Source organism: Brachyhypopomus gauderio, unplaced genomic scaffold (assembly GCF_052324685.1).
Source record: "Brachyhypopomus gauderio isolate BG-103 unplaced genomic scaffold, BGAUD_0.2 sc52, whole genome shotgun sequence".
NCBI classification, from domain to species: domain Eukaryota; kingdom Metazoa; phylum Chordata; class Actinopteri; order Gymnotiformes; family Hypopomidae; genus Brachyhypopomus; species Brachyhypopomus gauderio.
Genome location: NW_027506877.1, coordinates 777,954 through 797,968, shown reverse-complemented (window position 1 = coordinate 797,968; position 20,015 = coordinate 777,954). Strand labels below are relative to the sequence as shown.

At 42.0% G+C, this 20,015-nt stretch overlaps 1 protein-coding gene and 2 long non-coding RNA genes across 3 annotated transcripts; 2 read left to right on the top strand and 1 right to left on the bottom strand.

The window, feature by feature from the left end:
* Positions 1-252: 252 nt before the first annotated feature.
* On the top strand, positions 253-6,220 carry cldn7a (claudin 7a). The gene is made up of 4 exons (XM_076987375.1): positions 253-901; positions 2,611-2,775; positions 3,214-3,298; positions 3,446-6,220. The coding sequence occupies exons 1-4, from the start codon at positions 679-681 to the stop codon at positions 3,603-3,605; spliced, it is 633 nt and encodes a 210-aa protein (XP_076843490.1). The 5' UTR covers positions 253-678; the 3' UTR covers positions 3,606-6,220.
* A 1,862-nt stretch (positions 6,221-8,082) lies between these two features.
* LOC143488580 (uncharacterized) lies at positions 8,083-8,833 on the bottom strand. Its single transcript, XR_013124441.1, has 2 exons — positions 8,545-8,833; positions 8,083-8,192 (listed from the first exon to the last, which is right to left on the bottom strand). It is a non-coding gene; the product is annotated as an uncharacterized LOC143488580 (long non-coding RNA).
* A 1,749-nt stretch (positions 8,834-10,582) lies between these two features.
* On the top strand, positions 10,583-13,282 carry LOC143488664 (uncharacterized). Its single transcript, XR_013124484.1, has 5 exons — positions 10,583-10,745; positions 12,075-12,125; positions 12,253-12,336; positions 12,474-12,557; positions 12,669-13,282. It is a non-coding gene; the product is annotated as an uncharacterized LOC143488664 (long non-coding RNA).
* The last annotated feature ends 6,733 nt before the right edge of the window (positions 13,283-20,015 follow it).

Sequence of the window (20,015 nt, the reverse complement as noted above, 5' to 3'; positions counted from 1 at the left end):
TCCGTTTATTTACGATGACATTTTTTGGTGAAGAAAATTCCAAAGCATATTAAAAAATTGCAAAACAAACTTCACGAAGGAGCAGTCAGCACAGATGTTTTGCAGCTTGTGGTTGGCAGCCGGTACCATAGGCGCAGCTTGACACGTTCGTGTGGTAATACGTCTGTTGGAGGCCAACCTTCCTCTCAGTTACTGCCCATCCAGTCAAATCTGGATAGGCTAGGGAGAGATTTTGTTCTTTAAAAAAAAATAATGAAATAAACAACGTTTAACTGGAGGGGTCGCTTCTATTGGGCGTGACGTCACCGCATCTCTCTGCACGCGCGCATCAGATACAGTCTCTTCCACGCGCGCATCAGATACAGTTTCTTCCACGCGCGCATCAGATCTCCACCCGAGATCAGACCTTCACCACCGCGTCCTGAACCGTCAGAGCCGGCAGTTAAAAGTTATCCAGTATTTCATCTCTTTTCTGCGACGTAGCAAATTAACAAAACGAAGTGTGTTTGTTTTGTTTTGTTTTGTTTTTAATCTGAACTTGTCTGAAAATATTTGTTTTTTGTCATTAAACGAGAACACGGCTGATATTTGCCACAGGTGTGTGAGGTGCAGTCTCTCCTCTTCTACGGCATTTGCTCATTAAGGGGGTGCGGGTCCGCGCGCCGTTCCGCGTGCAGCATGGCGAACTCGGGAGTTCAGTTGCTTGGCTTCTCGCTTTCTCTGATCGGTATTATTGGATTGATCATCGGAACCATCCTGCCGCAGTGGAAGATGTCTGCGTACGTGGGGGACAGCATCATCACCGCCGTGGCCACTTACCAAGGCCTCTGGATGTCTTGCGCTTTCCAAAGCACCGGCCAACTCCAGTGCAAGATCTACGACTCCATTCTGCAGCTAGACAGTGAGTATCCAAACTAAACGCAATGAAACTTTATTTTTGCGACCGATGTGAATTACTTGTAGACACTTGTCAGTGGTTTTAGTGGCGTGAGGTCGCGTTGGCGCAGGTGCGCGTGGGTGTATTGTGGTGATGCAGTTAGGCGCGCGGGCGAAGGCGAGCGTCTCCTAACGCGTTAGTGTACTCATGATATCTCGATAGTGCTGATGCGATTGCTGCATTGTGTCGTGTCATTTCCCCCAGTGGCAAGCTCGTATATCTCTGACTGTGAAGTCTTTGTGTCACTATACAGTAAGCGTATTGTGTCTGAATTGTTGTGTCTGTAAGTGTGGTGTTGGGGAAATATACACTGTTATCCTACTGTTACAAGGTTATCTGGGCAACTTGTGAAGTTACATTGGAAATAGTATTTAAAGGATTTATTGCATATTAAGTGATGTTTTCAATCAATGCTCATGTTGAAATAGTAAAACTTTCCATTGCAATCATTTTTGGAAAGGAGTTTATTTTACTTTCACAATTTACAGTACATTTGTATTTTATCTTTAGAGTTTTCACTGATTGGTTTATGTAAGCTGTAAATCTCTAAGTTAACATTCCTGTTTAACTCACATCAGTCCCCACCCAACACACACACACACACACACACACATACACACACACACACACACACACACACACACACACACACACACACACACACACACACACACACACACACACACACACACACACACACACACACACACACACACACACACACACACACACACACATACACACACTCCCACTTCTCCCATGTCTAGTGGTTTCTGACCATGCCAGAGGCCTCACAGCTTACAGTACGTTTCCAAGGTAGTATGTCGACATGCTAATGGAAGCCAGTTACTTTGCTAATAAAAACTGCCTCTACATCCCCACTTTTCTGAAGAAGGTCCATAGCTGTCCAATCCGCTGAGCCGATAGAGGAGATGGAATGAGATTGCCCTCTGCCGGTTCATTGCTAGGAACATGGCTTGGCTAGATGTGAGGGTTACGTCTCGACTGAACCGGTTCAGACTGCACCTGACAGCAGCTTGAGTTAAGACTTGGAAAAGAACGAGGGGGGGCCGGGGGGGGGTGTTTGAGGGGGCGCTGAGGGAGGGATGAGGGAGGGCTGCTCCTGGATTCCAGACCCAAGTAGTTTCAGTGCCTGGTGAGAGGTCTTTTACCTTAATGAATGATGCTGGAGAAATCACTCTTTCACTTCACTACACCCCACCCCACCAAACTTTTTAGAGAGGATGTACAGGAATCTGCTGGTACAGACTGGTTCTCTCTCTCTCCTTCGCTCTCTTCTCTCTTTCTCAATCTCTCTTCTACACACACATGTTCTCTCTTGAAGCCTTTCGTTACTCTCATCTTCAGCAGTGAGAGCAAACCCAATAGTTTATATGAGGAAAATGTTTACTCCATCAGTACATGCTGTCTTGATTATCACAGAGCTCTACGAATGAAGACTGGAATGTCTTCTAAAAAGTTTAAACTAGAATGTTCTAGAAACTGCTCTAGGTGTGAGATCAGTTTGGCTGTTTTCATTGTACAAAGTAATAAGTGTGCAGTGTGTGGTGGGGTCACGTGAACCTGGACGTGTGTGTGTGTGTGTGTGTGTGTGTGTGTGTGTGTGTGTGTGTGTGTGTGTGTGTGTGTGTGTGTGTGTGTGTGTGTGACAGGTGCGTTGCAGGCCACCCGCGCTCTCATGATAGTGGGCATCATCGTGTCGATGGCCGGGCTGGGCGTCGCCAGCATCGGGATGAAGTGCACCACCTGTGGGGCGGAGGACAAAGTGCGGAAGGCCCGCACCGCCATGACGGGGGGCATCGTCCTGCTGGTGGGGGGTGAGTGTGTGCGGGACGTGTGTGCGGGATGTGTGTGCGGGGCACAGATGGCCGGGTCTTTGAAGGCCCCCTGAATGACTTTTGTTTGGTATGCCTAGCTTCAAAGTGAGGGGTCAAGTTAACATCAAAGTGAACAACAAGTTGCCTAAACGGGGATTAATGTGCATGGCAATGGCCTTCAGAAGTCATGAAAGTCTGTGTGGGTGGGAGCACGATGGCTCTGCCAAATCCTGCCCCCCCCCCCCCCCCCCACTTCCACCCCCACCCAGGGCTTTACTGCGAAGGGTTCATCGCAGGTTCAGCAACAGAAGCTTCGTTCTAAACATCATTAGGTGCTTTAAGGAGACGCTGATGTAAAGCAGCTTCATGTGTGCATTCCTATTGCCTTCATTCTGCTGCCCCGCTCTCCAAATGCCCCTCTGTGTTACCCCCACGCAGCCCTGTGTGCAGTGGTCGCCTGCTCCTGGTTTGCCCACAACGTGATCCGCGCGTTCTACAACCCCTTCACTCCAGTCAACACCAAGTAGGTCAATGCACAAATCTCAGAGGAACATTCTAGATATGACAGTCTTATATATATATATATTTATATATATATAGTCTATATACACATCCACACACACAAAACGTATACCATGCATAATCCCTTGTTTTATTCCTCCTGTTCTAGGTTTGAGTTTGGCGCTGCTATTTTCATTGCATGGGGTGGATCGTTCCTGGATGTTCTTGGGGGCGCCATGCTGGCCGCCTCCTGCCCTCGGCGCAAACAGGTGTCCAAGTACCACAAAAATCCTACTCGCGCGCCCAGCAGCACCAAGGAGTATGTGTGACCGCCCTCATCTGGACAGTCTAGGAACTGCACGTGTTGAAGTACCCCTGTAGTAGGAAAAATGGACTGGCCCGACAGGATTGAAGAGAATTGGGTTGGTGGAAAATCTAGAGTCCATAGAGAAATAACTCGGATGGTATTTTTCAGATGTTATGTTGTTATTCCTCAGCAACTAGAGTTTACACTTTTATAAAAAAATCTAATGTGTAAAAATGGCAAAGTATTATGCCTGTTTGAATATGCATTTATTTCTGGAAACAGAGAGATTCTGGATGCTACTGTCACCCTGTGTTTGAACCCAGAGTATTAGCACAAGTTAGATTTTGTTTGAAAGATTGTTGGCGTTATGAAAAGTTGCTCTTAGAGCCACTAGAGGGCGATATGAGTGCTGTGATGAGCAGTTGCTCTTGACGCCACTAGAGGGCGATATGAGTGCTGTGATGAGCAGTTGCTCTTGACGCCACTAGAGGGCGATATGAGTGCTGTTATTAGGAGTTGCTCTTGGGCCCACTAGAGGGCGATATCGGTGCTGTGGTTGCTTAAAATGAAAGGGGAAGTTTCAGGAAAACAGAAGCAGAGGTAAAGGACGTTCCTACTGGGCAATATTGAGGTTTTGGCTTAAAAGTTAATGGAGAAAAACTCAGATTCAATTCCATCACAAATAAATCATCAGCCTTAACATCACAAATTATGAGACTGGAGTGAGAGGTGGAGTTTTGGTAAGCTTGCCAGACCTTTTACAGGCTTTTAGTCATAAAGTACATACTGAGATGTATAATCAAGGGTCGTTCTGCTTTTCATGCTGAGTCATGGCCCTGTTATGTTTGTGTAGAAAAGGCACAAGATGTGTATCTGTCAGTGTTTGGCTGTTTTTTCTGAGGGGTTTTTTGAGAGGGGGGGTGTCATTTTGTCACATATTATATCCTAAATGATTCGGTGCACAATAAAAATTCCCTTATTTCATCAACATGTTGTTGATAGTTCTGTATGATTACACATTGTAATTCATCAGTATTACATGTAAATCCAACAAGTGCATTTTATACCATTAGTTTTTCTCAGTCAATTTGGTACATTTCTCACATCATGTTTTACATTGGCATCATGAGAAGTCATTTCCCAAAATCATTCACAGAGCAAACACAGCAAAACTCAATGGAATACCTACAAAGCACATACCTCACTCACAATCCTTTGCTTTTACCACAAAAACAAATATTTAGGTCAAGCAACGTGTCAGTGCCATTAAAATATCTAGTTTGTGTGTCATTACCTGTGAACAAGGCAGTCAAAATACTTAAGTCATGTTGTCAGTGCAACAGTGTACACTGTAAGTATATTCTGATGGAAACTAGCAAAGCTTTTGATTACAAGAACGCTGCACATTCTATCGTGTATCAAATGAAAAACAAATTATGCCTGAGCGATTGACATATTCAACACGGTTGCATGTAATGACCAAACCCATGACCTAAAGCCTAAATGTTTTGGAGGTTAAGACAGTTAAACAGACAGTCAGTAGAACACAATTTGATAAACATGGCATAAGCAATTGATAATGTATAAAACAGCAGACAATTATTCATGACCATTTGCAAAATGTCAAACACATTGAGAAATGCTATTATGATGTGCACAAGTGACAAGGAGATGTGGAGATTGAATTAAGTTTTGAGAATTTCAGTTCTGATCTGAGAAATTAACCAAACCAACTAAAGAAAACTGTAAAGCGATCCTTTTTATGTTTAGCTATTCAATATCCTTTCAAAATTATAAAAATTTTCTACCAAATGCTTTGTGATTTAAAATACTTGTACATGTTGGTGTTGTAGACATCACTGCACTCCTGATCCATGTACTGTCACAGCACTGAGAGAGATACACATTACCCAGTTTCTATACTGTGAGATTTCAGTGTAAGGACGCACTCTTTTCTCATGTGGGTATGGTGACAACAGCTCTGAGGGAAGGATAGACTGAAGGTTGTAAACACTTTACAGCAATCACAGTAAACACTTCACTGAACACAACATTTAATCCATCAGAATTCCACTGTTTGTACACAATTATCGTATAGTACTGAATGGCTGTCTGTATTTACCAGTCAGGGACAGCTATGTCAGGGCTTTGGGTTGAAACATGGTCATTCTTTGGTGCCAACATTTGGACACAGAGCAGACAGACTGAGGCAAGTCATAATGGGAAGTAAACCAGGCAAGCTTGGTCAAGGATCATCATGCATAGTTTATTTCCAAAAATGCCATTTACAAATACAAAAATGGATTTGCAAGTTTTCATGCAATTCAAATTATGAGTGACCACCTTCTGTATGGTAGATTCAAAGCAGTTTGGTCAAACAGCTCTCTTTAAATACTAGCCATTATTTCAGATAATTTCATTTGGAGTAAAGGCAAACAATTCCCCAGTAACCATTTAAAAACCCTCCCTGCCAATACACGATAGCTTCTAATGCCAAAAGACCCCAGTTTCCAAGGCAACCATAGGTCTTTAGCTAGCGGTGCATTACACGTTAACAGACCTCCACAGAACACATCTGTGAGAAAGAAGTAGCCCCACCAAATGAGGTTGGTTCGGTCTTTACCCCTCAGTAAAGTGCAGTTTTTTAAAAAATAAATATAGCCCTGTAGCTTTAGAGATCACAGACCAGTATCAAAATGCAGTGTCAAACAGAGAGAACAGAGAGGCAACCACAAAGACACATCCATGGGATTTTCTTTTAAGTTACAAGTGATAACAAGCAATGATCACAGTGGCAGCAAATGACAGTGTCCAGATGTAAAGTTGTGCCAATGTGAGATTTAAGAGATCAAGAAAAGGAGGGAGGGAGAGAGGGAAGGAAGGAGAAAACCAGTGTGCATTAGTCTACAAGAACAAATGTGTGTGGGTGTGTCCAAGGTAAGACTGCAATATGTGTGTGTGTGTGTGTGTGTGTGTGTTTAAATGATTAAATGTGTTGTTTGATTTTGTGTGTTGAAAATCACTCGTATGTTACGGTATTGGCCTCTTCACAGCTTTGGCAAAGCGCGTCATGCCTTAGGCGACAGCAGAGACGCTGAGAGACACAGGGAAGCGTCTGTTGTTGTTCATGATATCGTCCAAGTCTTCATCATCAATGACCACTGTTTACAGGTGAAGACAGGAGAGACATTATTGTCAGTGCATCGCCCTCCTGAGACTAGTGTGCACTACACGCTAGGGTTGTGCTACATGACAAGATATCCAGTGTTACTGATTCAGATTATACTATGTTCTTAAATTAGGCAGACTTGCCTTTTAACACCAATTCATTCGTTGCTAATAATAAATACATGTAATGTTTTCTTTAGATTTTTTTAATTTGTCTGGGTATTAAGCTATTCTTAGTTAGGAGGCTAAAAAAAGCTACCTTTTCAAAAATGCACCGTGACCTCATTAATTTTTGACCTAGTTTGAGGGAAGAACACAGAGGACTGAATTTGACACGTGCAAAGTTTGAGACAGAACACAGGAGAGGTGTATCCTCATCCTGGCAAACCTTGCGTGCTAATACCTGTGTGTGAACTGCTCTGGCACTCTCCTTAAACTAGAAATGTTCGAAAAATTTAAAAATCTAAATGTAAGTTCTTTCATCATGAATTCTTCTTTCATCGTGAATTCATTTTAGTTAGTTTTTGTGTTGTAATTGAAAAACAATCACAAAGGGTTTTTCATTGTTAGGTGGTTCAAGTTATACAAGTTTAGTTGGACTGTATAACTGCAAGTTGTACAATATTGTTTATTGTAGAGATGTATGATTATTGTAGAGACCTTTGTTTAATGTGTGTAACTGAATAATAATAAATGACTTTCTTCAAGATTACATTTATTCTTTTCTTGGTTTCTAAATGGAAATGTACGTACTACATCGTCACTTAGTTGCATTATATTTTATTTTTTGTTCGACAAATCGTTTTAATCAGGTTTGCTTTGGACAATTAAATTGTTAATCAGGATTCTTTCATGGCAAAGAATCGTGGAAAAAAAATCTAAATCGCACAAGCCTACATGCCATTGTAAACAAGTTTTGTTCTTCCATTCTCTCAATTATGAAAAGAAAATGATAGTAATATTTCTCCTTTGACTTCACTGCAGCTCATATAAGAATGGAAGTGCTGGAATTATTATTTTATAGGGTACATAATTACCCCACATTACAAATAAAAATTTGGCTTAGTGTCTCCCTTGCTAAACAGCACTAATCAACATCTGTTGAACGATTTGTTCAGTACATGAACACTGAGCATTTCAATGAGAAGGAGTATATCCGTCCTGTATGTATTATTAATCCATGAATACTAACCTCTTTTGGAGCGGCCGATCTGTCCGAGTTTGGGCGCTCGCTGTGTTCTCCGAGGAGGCTCGGGCCCGGTTCCTATTTCTCCATTGTTGTAGGAGACTGGGCTGGGTCGCAGTGCACCTGCCGGCGGTATTAGGTCGGGTATTCCTGTCGTGCCGTACATGTTCAGAAATGGACGCGGTGTCTCTCGCTGTACTTCGTAAGATGTCTTCATATATCTCCCCTTGAGGTCGAGGTGGTTCGTCCAAACAACTGCAGCGAGATTCGGGATCGTTTTAAACCGCGCAAGATACATAGTATAAAAAAATGAGTGGGCGAAATAATAACCAACCCAGAATGCTACTTCAGCGAACATATATTGTATAAAACATACGAGGTGCCCTCAATATAACGGAGTTTATAATGCTGACAGTGTATGTGTTTATCTCTATATCTGTCTCTAAAGCGTTAGTATTTCAACCCCTTTTCCTCATGTCAGCTCTGTCAACACAAAAGGCTCCCACAGGTAGCTTTCCGTCGCAGCTTGTGTAACCCATACACATTTCTTCAAAACCATTTCCCTCGACGACCCAGTGATTTATAACACCACAAAAAAACTGCTTACCTCGTTGTTGTTTGTCCTGGACGCGAGAAGGACGTTTTAAATCCCCGTCTGAAAAGACAACACGGTTTGTTTCCGGAGTGGAGTGATTATATTGTCGCCTGCACTGTAGCGGGGCGAGCGGGTTATGAGGTAATTCCTGCTTGGGGATTTCCTTGGTTAGTGAGCGCGACAGTGCGGGGGAGGGAGAGAGGGAGGGAGGAAGAGAGAGAGAGACAGAGAGACAGAGAGACAGAGAGGGAGGAAGGGAGGGCCTGTCCTGTAGGCTACGACTAACTGGGGAGTATGCTCACACCAGTCCGCCCACTACTGACAACTCGCTATGCATACACAATAAAGCTACGACACTTCGTGTAGGCGACACGTAGGCACGTAGGTTGTGTGTGGTTTAGTCACAAGACAGTGGAGGTGTTAAATGTTGCATTTACATACTTCAACTCTGTGGTAGCCTACATATTTTGTAAAAGACCATTTCGCCCTAACCGTACGCTTATATAGTGTAATTGTGTACTGGTACAGAGGCAGTTACTCAGGAAGGTGAATGTGTGGCTGTTGTGATGGAGAACTGACTCTTTGGTTTGGTGGTCACAAATATACTTCATGGAGAACCTGGGTTTGAGACCAGGTGTGGTTGGTGTTTATATAATTACAAGTTCTGTCTGGTCACAACCGAGACTCATATGAGACCAGTGAGAGCTCTTTTTTGATTTTCCTAAGTGTCCAACAAGAAATTACTTTCTAATATTTCTGGTCCATGGCAGTATAACGTAGCTGATAGCATCTAGCAATATCATTCAGTTAAATACACAAGAATGTCTTAATACTTATTCAAAACGTTGTGTATATTACATTCTAAGTATGCTGGGTTAGCCTATAGGAAAGGCTTAGTTGTTTTTGAATTTAGGTTTGAATGTGTTGTTGTGACCTGAGAAAACTTAGTTTAATACCAATTACAGTATGTTTTTTTATCACAAATATTAATGATAACCATGTAGTATCCACATGTCTCTCAAGAATGGTCTAGACTGGTCTGGACCTTACATGTGAGTCTTTCCCGTGGTATTTACCCGTGTGTGAGAGGACTCACTGTTATCAATATTGCCATCTACTGTCCTGGGATGGTAGTACAAGTACAAACTTATTTTGTACTTTTCTTTGGCCACACCTCCTGTTTTTCAAAAGATTATCAAAATCATGGACATTTTACCTCAGTTTTTTTTATTGTGACCCTGTGAACTGCGGGATTTGCTTTGTTATTGCATATTTTCTGTGTAATGTGGGTAAATCCTGTTTCCAGTGCCTTTATCTCCTAATTATAATAAAGCTGCATGAATGACTTGACTATAAGATATGTAATTCAGACTTGACTATGAGATATGTAATTCAAACTTGACTATGAAATATGTAATTCAGACTTGACTATGAGATATGTAATTCAGACCTCATGAAGGTGTCATCTGAGACAATCTAGAGTAATCAAATTGCACTGTTTATTTCCTATGTTTTCATATCTAGGTTCCTGAAAAGTCACAAAAACAATGACAAATGTGAAACATACCGAAGTAGACTTTCAAAATCACGAATAAGAAGAAATGCATTCTGACCCTGTGAGATTGCTGAGACTACGCATTTTCAGTGGCTCTGGTGTGGTCTGCCTGACCTTTACTGGGCCAGATAACAGAGATAATGCAAAGATTGTTAACCCTAAAGGAAGCAGCACTGCCAGTTTTTCAGTGGGCAAAAATTTAAATGGCTTCTTAGACCACGGCCTTACCATGACAGCTTAATTCGAACTAAAACAAGCAACAGAGCAGATTGAGCAACCCTAATCAGTTGATTTGTTGAGAGAGCGTAATCTAATCCGAATCACATTTTTTCCCCTCTTGACTGACTATGTTTACAGCGTGTGGCAGGACACAACAAATATCTCATATCTCGTTTCTCGTTCCACTGAAGATAAAGGTATGCGGGGACCTGTTGAAACCTATTTGCCCAAGTCAATGTGTAAACCCAATAGGTTTTTGTGTGGTTTATAAAGGGAGAAAAGAAAGTGATTTATGCAGATAAAAGCAGTTGAGAGACCTCTGCTCCTCTATAACCAAGACCCTGCAGTTTCTGAACAAACACCAGTGAAAGGATGTCCAAGATCTTCTTGATGATGTTTGCCATGGTTATCTTGGCCACCATTTTGTGCAACCACTCAGGTAATAAGAATATATTTTAACACCACCTGTACATTAGCGTGTGTCTAAATGCTGATACAGGGCTAATGTTACAGTTTATGATACCAGCTTTCCTTCACGCATACATATTGCTGTGAAATTTAGTTGGTATGATGAAATGTGATTTTTTAAATATATATCACAATTTAAAAATATTTTTTGAAAGTACACTGACTGCTCTGCTTGTTTGCATATGATTATTTAATATAAGTAATAATTGGTTTTGGTAATTATAATTTCTCACTATTTCTTTGCTCTAGCCCTTTAATCGTATACATTTAAACGAGAAATGCTCAGCACGGTAGCATTTCAGGAATGAATCAGGCTTTCACCTTGCACATACATACTATCATTTCAGAACCATGTGCTAAGTCACAGGTGTCAAACCAAATGTGACCCGCCGTGTCATTTTTTGTGGCCTGTGAGAGCTTAGAAACTCAAACTCAACTCAATTTTTATTTATAGATTTATTTATTTATATTTATTTATTTATATTTATTTATAGATATAAATATTTATTTATATGGCCAAAGTGCTGTTCACAAGTAAGAGCATACAGGTTTAAAATATAATATTATATATATTATAAAATATATATTTTCATATATAAAAAGAAAAACCACAGTTGAAACAATAAGAACCAACATCCCAGACTGGGATAAAAGCCAAAGAGGAAAAATGTTTTTTAAGAGCACATTTAAAAGCACAGAGTGAGTCAGTCTGCCTGATGTGCAAAGGCCTCATTGTCCATAAACAACAATTACCAAAGAATCAAAAGTCAAACTGCAATCGCAACAGAGTGTGTTCACAACCACAAACAATGTGGCAGTACACGCCAGTTTTGTTGTGGCTGAATAAATCACCGCGCTTCAAAGTCTTTTTCAGAGGGAGCGCTTTTGAAGCACAATTGCTATTTTCAGTTTGATATTTCAAGTTTTGAACAAAGTAAACATGATATATTTGATGTTATTTTTCTTTATTCACTTGGATAGTTTGATCGTTTATTGATGGAGTAATGTGGGTTTTATAACCTAACAAATAATAACAGAGCAACAAGGAAACATATTTGTTACATCTATGCAAATACATGTGTAATATTTGTAACTTTAATAAGTAATAAATTCAGAGTTATTTAACATTAAGAAGTAATTACATTTATAAGTTACATATGGCCCTCTGTGGGCAACAATTATGCTGATGTGGCACCCCTGTTCTAAGTCATAACCCCTAATATTGCAGTTCTAGCTATATTCTTATATATACACTCTGAAATAATACATTTTCCTGTGATTTTTTTCATTTTGATATTAGTATATCCTCAAAGATTACAGAAGGCCCAACTCATTTCCTGCAAATGCAATGGTGAGTATTCTATTGTACCTGTACTGCAATTAGTGGAGTCCTTAGGGTGTTGATTTGTATATTCTAATTAGACCACGTGTGAAATCTTTCTCTCTCTCGTTCTCTTTTGTTCTCTCTCTCTCTATAGTAAAGGATGACAACATCCTAGTTAAGAAGACATGTTATTTCTCAGGCCATAAATTGATGAAGATTTGCAGTAAATCGTCCAGTGGTGAGACTGATACATGCAAGTTTTTGTTGAGTTTTTGACTTTGAACTTTAATAAGACAAGGTGTGAACTCTCTCTCTCTCTCTCTCTCTCTCTCTCTCTCTCTCTCTCTCTCTCTCTCTCTCTCTCTCTCTCTCTAGTAAAAGGTAACAATATCCAAATCACAAAGAGATGTTATTTGGCAACACACACATTCATGGATATTTGTGTGAAAAAGCTCAATGGTAAGATTGTGAATAATACATGGTTCAGGTTGTTTACACTTATACTGGGATGTGGGTAAAGCAGGTGGAACGGAAAAATGACTTATTGTTTGTCTTTCTCCTCTTCCCAAGATGCAGATGTCAGCAGAAGGAGACCTTTAGACTCTCTTTCCACCCCAGTTTAAACTGAAGTTGATCTGAAAATCTCTTTTTCCGCACTTTTTTTTTCCCTTTCAGAAGTTTGATGTTTTTATGCATATTTCCCCATTGTCTGGGTGCTGGAAGTATAATATTCCGCTTGAACTCAAATATTCAAATATATTAAACATTTAAAGTGTATGCATTCTTCCTAAGAATTATCATGTAATCGACCACTGATATTCAAAGATCTGCAAATATCTTAAAATGTATGATCGCTGTTGTATGTACTGTTTTATATTAAATTAGAAATGAAAATATTTCAGATGTTTTGGTTACATGTATGATAAACGCTAGATTTGCCTTATCTTCCTAAGGCTGTAGTTCTTACACACCCCACAGACGCTGTTGGTCCCTTAGCCTATTAAACATGTCCCCACAGGCCAGAGTCCTCTCTGCAGGAGCCCATGAGAATGCTGGGGTGGACCCAGTGCGTTTCTCTCATACGCATCTCCAACGGTGCTCTCTATCTGAGCAGCACATCTGCACAGCACGATATGTGATGCTATCACTTAACCCCATGCTTACAAAATAAAGTGCCACCTGAATATTCGTTGCCACTTTGTTGGAGTTTTGACATGTGTGACAGTGCAGTGTGGGAGCACAGTACAAAAAGTCAAACTCTACATTAAAACTTAAAGGAACATAAAAATATTAGTTCTAACTATTCTAAAAAAATTTACACATTTAATTAGAAATGTGTTACTTTACGGTCAACTGCAACAACTGAAGCTTTGCTACGTAATTTATCAAAGCAGCTATAGTGTGGAGAAATGGAATCTGTGAAATAAATTCAACAGAAAAACAAATTGATTTTTAATTTAAAAAAAAAACCAATAGTTGAAGTTTAATTATCATGAGTGTTATCTCACATTGATATTTAAATTCTTTTTGGAAAAAGTGCTTCCAGTAAACATAAAAACAGTCAGATCAGCATTTCCAGATTACAAATCAGCCTATGTCATGATTTGCAGACCAAAGGTGACTGTCCCTACAAGGTTATTCACAGTAAAAATCTCATGGACACATGGACCATCACAGTCCAGTGGTGACCATGAGAAGCCACACTTTGATCAGGCTAGCACAGACCTTCTAGATTCCTTTGACTTCTAGTCTTATTCTGTAGTATTTATGTAGAATTTCTGAGTTTTCTTGGATGACAGGAAGCATGGAAACAGGAAGACCTCCCCTAGAATTGACAGTGGTACAGTCCCAGCTTGGCTCATTCCATCACAGTGGGCATGGGTGATAGAATATTGCTCCTCCTCCTGAAGAAAATATACTGAATAAGACATAGGTGTGTGTGTGTGTAGGTGTATGTGAGTAGGCTCTGTGTGTGTGTGTGTGTGTGTGTGTGTGTGTGTGTGTGTGTGTGTGTGTGTGTGTGGGTGTGTGTGTGTGTGTGTGTGTGTGTGTGTGTGTGTGTGTGTGTGTGTGTGTGTGTGTGTGTGTGTGTGTTTGTGTGTATGTGGACTGTGTGCCTCCAGGTTCTTTTTCCATGTGTGCAGCCGTGAGCAAGCGCTACGGAGACACACACACACACACACACACACACACACACACTCACGCAGATGTCTTTTATTATTTATGTAAACATTTCTACAAACACACTCACCAATATTTTATCCACAACAGCAAACATATATACTATGTTTATAACACAACAGCAAACATATATACTATGTTTATAACACAACAGCAAACATATATACTATGTTTATAACACAAACATATATACTATGTTTATAACACAACAGCAAACATATATACTATGTTTATAACACAAACATATATACTATGTTTATAACACAACAGGTTTTTTTAAACTTTTTACTCATGCTGTGTGAAAAATGGATTTAGATAAACATCTCAGCCCTGTTCTCTTATCTCCTCAGAATGTTTCTGGCAGTTAGTTTGCTGACAGTGTCTCCTGCAGCACCTCTAACCCCAACCAAACGCTGGAATATTCAAGTATTTGCCATGACTATCGCCTGCTATGTGTACAATAAGGGTTAGAAGATCATTTTGCGCACGCCTTAGTATTGACTTATGTGCCTGTTTACGCACATGATGACCAAAAAAAAGGCAGTTTCACAGGGTTAGCCAAGCCCGGACACATCCTAACCAGGTAGACCCAGCGGTTCAGGTGGTCCGTATCTGATCTGTGGAAGTGCATCTGAGTCGTGTAACGTGAACATGGGAGAGATGAACCTGGCTGGCGTGGGCCAGGAGCCAAAGTCTGAAGACTCCTTCCACACATGCCGGGGGGGGAGGGGGTGGTCAGGACACTCCTGGCAGAACATCCCCTCCTACGTGTGCCATAGCAGAAATATCAGTTTTCTGTTGTGTAACCACTGTAAGATGTGAAAACAGAAATACTGCCGTATGTTGTCTTTTGGACTCAATCCAAGTTTAATAGCAAATTCTGAGAACAAGATGATAAAGACAATGTGTGTTACGTTACAGTCTGTTTGAAATCTTCACAGCAGAGGTGTCAGTGATGCAAGAGGAAGCTCTCTGACCCCTCATGAGGCAGTGTTGTGTACTGTGCTGGTCTTCTGCCCATCACTGTACTGTGACCTGTGATGACAGTTAAGAGATCGTGACGTGATTCTTAGTTAGATTCAGTTACTCAGAGGCTCAATTTTGCTGGAATGCAGGTCTTCGAGACTGCTCTGGTCTAAAGAATCATTATGATACTGTATTAATGGGCAAACAGAGCTGTTACAAGCTATTATTATTTCTACATAATCACACGTGAGTTTAGACTTTTTACAAGATGACTGATGACATGTAAGTGTCTAGACAACAGTACTGCCCCCCCCCCTCTACTTTGGTACGGTCCACTGTGTACCTGTGTTTCACATGTGTCTGTTGTTGTTGCCACTCCCCCTCGTTAGCGTTCCATGTGTTCGTTGTTTCACCTGTTTCCCCCTCGTTAGTATATGTATTTAAACCTCAGTGTTTTATCCTCTGTTGTCGGTTTTTGGATGGTCACATTTGTCTTGTCATCGTGTTTGTCTTTTATGTCCATTAAATGCTACGTGTTCACATCACTCTGTTGGCCCTCCCTCGCCCAGCCTGACTGTGAGAAATCTGAACCTGGACTCATATGTCCATTGCTGGTAGGATTATAATGTTTGACATAAATCACCGACAATGATAAGATATTGCTTACATTATGAAAAACAAGATTTAACCTAAAAAAACATACTCTGATGACCCTAACAATTTGTCATTTTAAACTAATGTATTATGATGTTGTAACAAAACCTTGACTTAAAAGACAAGGCTGATGACAAATAATGTCTTGAATGTTTGTAGCAGAAATCCCCTCTCCTCTCTCTCTCAATTTTCAATTCAATTCAATATAGCTTTATTAGCATGACTGTATAGGGTACAGTGTTGCCAAAGCATTACAGCAATGTTAACAATGACAATAACATTGACAAAGAACAAATAATAATAATAAAATAAAATAATAATTGGGTCTGTAACGTCTTAAAATGTAGCGTATCACTGGGACTCGTTTTCAGGTGCATCCAGAAATTTAGAGCTCGTTTTTGGGTATTGATGAACAATGGGAATCTGCCTAATTCTGCCCTGCATGCATTGGTTAGTGTTTTTCTTTGGACTTTTAGAATCATTCTGCAGAATTCTGCATGCAGGGCTTCTGCTGGATGCTTGTCCCATCTAGTGTAGCTTTGCTGACTGAGTGGACCCCATACCTCACTCCCATACAGCGCAATGGGCTGAATCACACACACACACACACACACACACACACACACACACACACACACACACACCTCACTCCCATACAGCGCAATGGGCTGAATCACACTATCGAATATTTTACACCAGATTGGAACGGGAATGTCGATATTGTAGAATTTTCTCCTGATGGCGTACATTGCTCGATGAGCTTTATCTTTTAGCGCATTCACTGCCGTACTCTCTCTCTCTCTCTCTCTCTCTCTCTCTCTCTCTCTCTCTCTCTCTCTCTCTCTCTCTCTCTCTCTCTTTCCAACCCCTCTGCCCCTCCTCTCTCTCTCCACCCCCTCTGACCTCCTCTCTCTCTCCACCCCCTCTGCCCCCTCCTCTCTCTATCTCTCTCTCTCTCTCCACCCCCTCTGCCCCCCCTCCTCTCTCTCTCCACCCCCTCTGCCCCCCTCCTCTCTCTCTCCACCCCCTCTGCCCCCTCCTCTCTCTATCTCTCTCTCTCCACCCCCTCTGCCCCCTCCTCTCTCTATCTCTCTCTCTCTCTCTCCACCCCCTCTGCCCCCCTCCTCTCTCTCTCCACCCCCTCTGCCCCCCCCTCTGTTGTTTTCCTCTTTCATATTAAAGAGATGAGGCAAGCAGTTGCAGTCCAACTGCCAACAGGCTTCCTCATCCTCCTCTTCCTCCACTCCACACACTCCTCCCACTGGATTATGCCCTTGTTTAGAACACCAGATCGCATGATCCCATTAAACAGCACCAGCAAAGTTCTGACCGAGAGACACAGAGAGGAGACCTTGAGAGGCAGAGAGGAAACCCAGAGAGACAGAGAGGAGACCGAGAGAGACAGAGAGGAGACCGAGAGAGGCAGAGAGGAGACTCAGAGAGACAGAGAGGAGACCCAGAGAGGCAGAGAGGAGACCCAGAGAGGCAGAGAGGAGACCCAGAGAGACAGAGAGGAGACTCAGAGAGACAGAGAGGAGATACAGAGAGACAGAGAGGAGACCCAGAGAGGCAGAGAGGAGACCCAGAGAGGCAGAGAGGAGACCCAGAGAGACAGAGAGGAGACCCAGAGAGTCAGAGAGGAGATTCAAATAGACAGAGAGGAGACCAAGAAAGGCAGAGAGGAGACCCAGAGAGACAAAGAGGAGAACCAGAGAGACAGAAAGGAGACTCAGAGAGACAGAGAGGAGACCCAGAGAGACAGAGAGGAGACCGAGAATGGCAGAGAGGAGACCCAGAGAGACAAAGAGGAGAACCAGAGAGACAGAGAGAAGACCCAGAAAGGAGACCCAGAGAGGCAGAGATGAGACCCAGAGAGGCAGAGAGGAGACCCAGAGAGGAGACCCAGAGAGGCAGAGAGAAGATCTGGAAAGGCAGAGCAAGAATAACTTTTCAACTAATTTCTGGAGTAACAGTTATACGTTAATAAAAGCAATTATCTTTTAAAACATCTCAGTGTAAAAGGTGCAGTTGTCAGTCTTCTTGAGGAAGAACCTCTTTTGTTCTAATGCTTTAAATGGGCTACCTAAGGTGTGGCAGCAAGTGTTACACAACTTCATCACCACTGTTGAAAGGGCAGGAATGACTGGGTGAGTCCCTTTGTCCTGTAGAATGCTGTCTTTCTTGATATGCTTTGTTAGGCTGAACATATAAATATGCAGACATCCACCTTATGTCCCAAGTAACTCAAGCACTAGACATTGTGCGTGTTATACTCTCTAGACACTGAGTGAGAGAGTGACAGAGACACAGATGGTATACTCTTCAAAGGTAGACTTAGTCATACTTTACCCACTGATATTGTCCCTGTGAGAAATGCTCAGTGGTGTAAGTGAAGATGATTCCTTGTGAACCAAATAGGTGTGTGTGTGTGTGTGTGTGTGTGTGTGTGTGTGTGTGTGTGTGTGTGTGTGTGTGTGTGTGTGTGTGTGCATTTGTCTTTGTGTTTATGTTTTGTTTGATTTACACTGCTTTTTTTCACTCCTACTTCTTTAGTCTTTGTTTGTTATCTTCTGGATGTTTCTATCTACCTAGATCTAGCTCAAATAGTAAAACTGCCCTCCCTGTTTAAGTGAAAACACGTGCGCACACACACACACACACATACTACTGGAGGATGTGATTAATACTGAAAGCAAAATGTGCATGCGGTAAAACGTGCACATAAGCAGGTGAACAGATGCTAACCTGCTTAACAGGATGCAAAAGTAGATTCTCAATTCTTCAGCCTGCTACTTACACTCACCGGCCACTTCATTAGGCACACGTGTCCAACTCATTAACACAACTGTCAAATTAGTCAATCACATGGCAGCAACTCAATGCCTCTAGGGCATGTACACATGGCCAAGACGATCTGCTGCAGTTCAAACCGAGCATCAGAATGGGGAAGAAAGGTGATATAAATACACACTATGATGAGAACTATTCATCATTCCCATCACTTCTTTGCTTACGTATATCTTTACGTATTACTGTTGTCATTGCTCGGCCAGAACAGGATGGGTTCCCCCACTGAGTCTTGGTTCCTCTCAAGGTTTCTTCCTCATGCTCGTAGGGAGTTTTCCTTGCCGCTGTCGCCAGACAGGCTGGTCTGAGTATTACAGAAACTGCTAACTGCTAGAAACGTTGCCTGGTCTGATGAGTCTTGATTTCTGCTGCAACATTTGGATGATAGGGTCAGAATTTGGAATCAACAACATGAAAGCATGGATCCATCCTGCCTTGTATCGGTTCAGGCTGGTAGTGGTGGTATTTTCCTGGCACACTTTGGGCCTATTAGTACCAATTGAGCATCGTGTGAACGCCACTGCCTACCTGAGTATTGTTGCTGACCATGTCCATCCCTTTATGACCACAGTGTACCCAGCTTCTGATGGCTACTTCCAGCAGGATAATGGGCCATGTCATAAAGCGCGAATCATCTCAGACTGGTTTCTTGAACACAACAATGAGTTCACTATACTTCAATGGCCTCCACAGTCACCAGATCTCAATTCAATAGAACACATTTGGGATGTGGTGGAACGGGAGATTCACATCATGGATGTGCAGCCGACAAATCTGCAGCAACTGCGTGATGCCATCATGTCAATATGGACCAGACCATCTGAGGAATGTTTCCAGTACCTTGTTGAGGCAGTTCTGAAGGCAAAAGGTGGTCCAACCCAGTACTAGCAAGGTGCACCTAATAAAGTGACTGGTGAGTGTCAGTGGCGGACTTAGCAATTTGGAGGCTCAAGGCGAATTTAGCTAGGGGGCCCATCAACATTAATATGCGAGAAATAAGTTCAGGTTCACACTACAAGATTTTAGGCTGGTTTTTCAGTCGCCGACTGTTTTTGTAGATCGCCGACAGAAACTGTGGTCGGACGCAAATCGGGGATCATTCGGCGCTCGCTCAGTCGTGTAGTGTGAACTGCTGAAAGACGCTCGCCGAGTGGCCGCCAACTCATCGCAGACGACCGGCAGATATCTAGCATGTTTAATATCTAGCATGTTTCATATCTAGCCCAGTCGGCGACTGTGAGTCAACAGCAGCGTCTAGCTTCATACAAC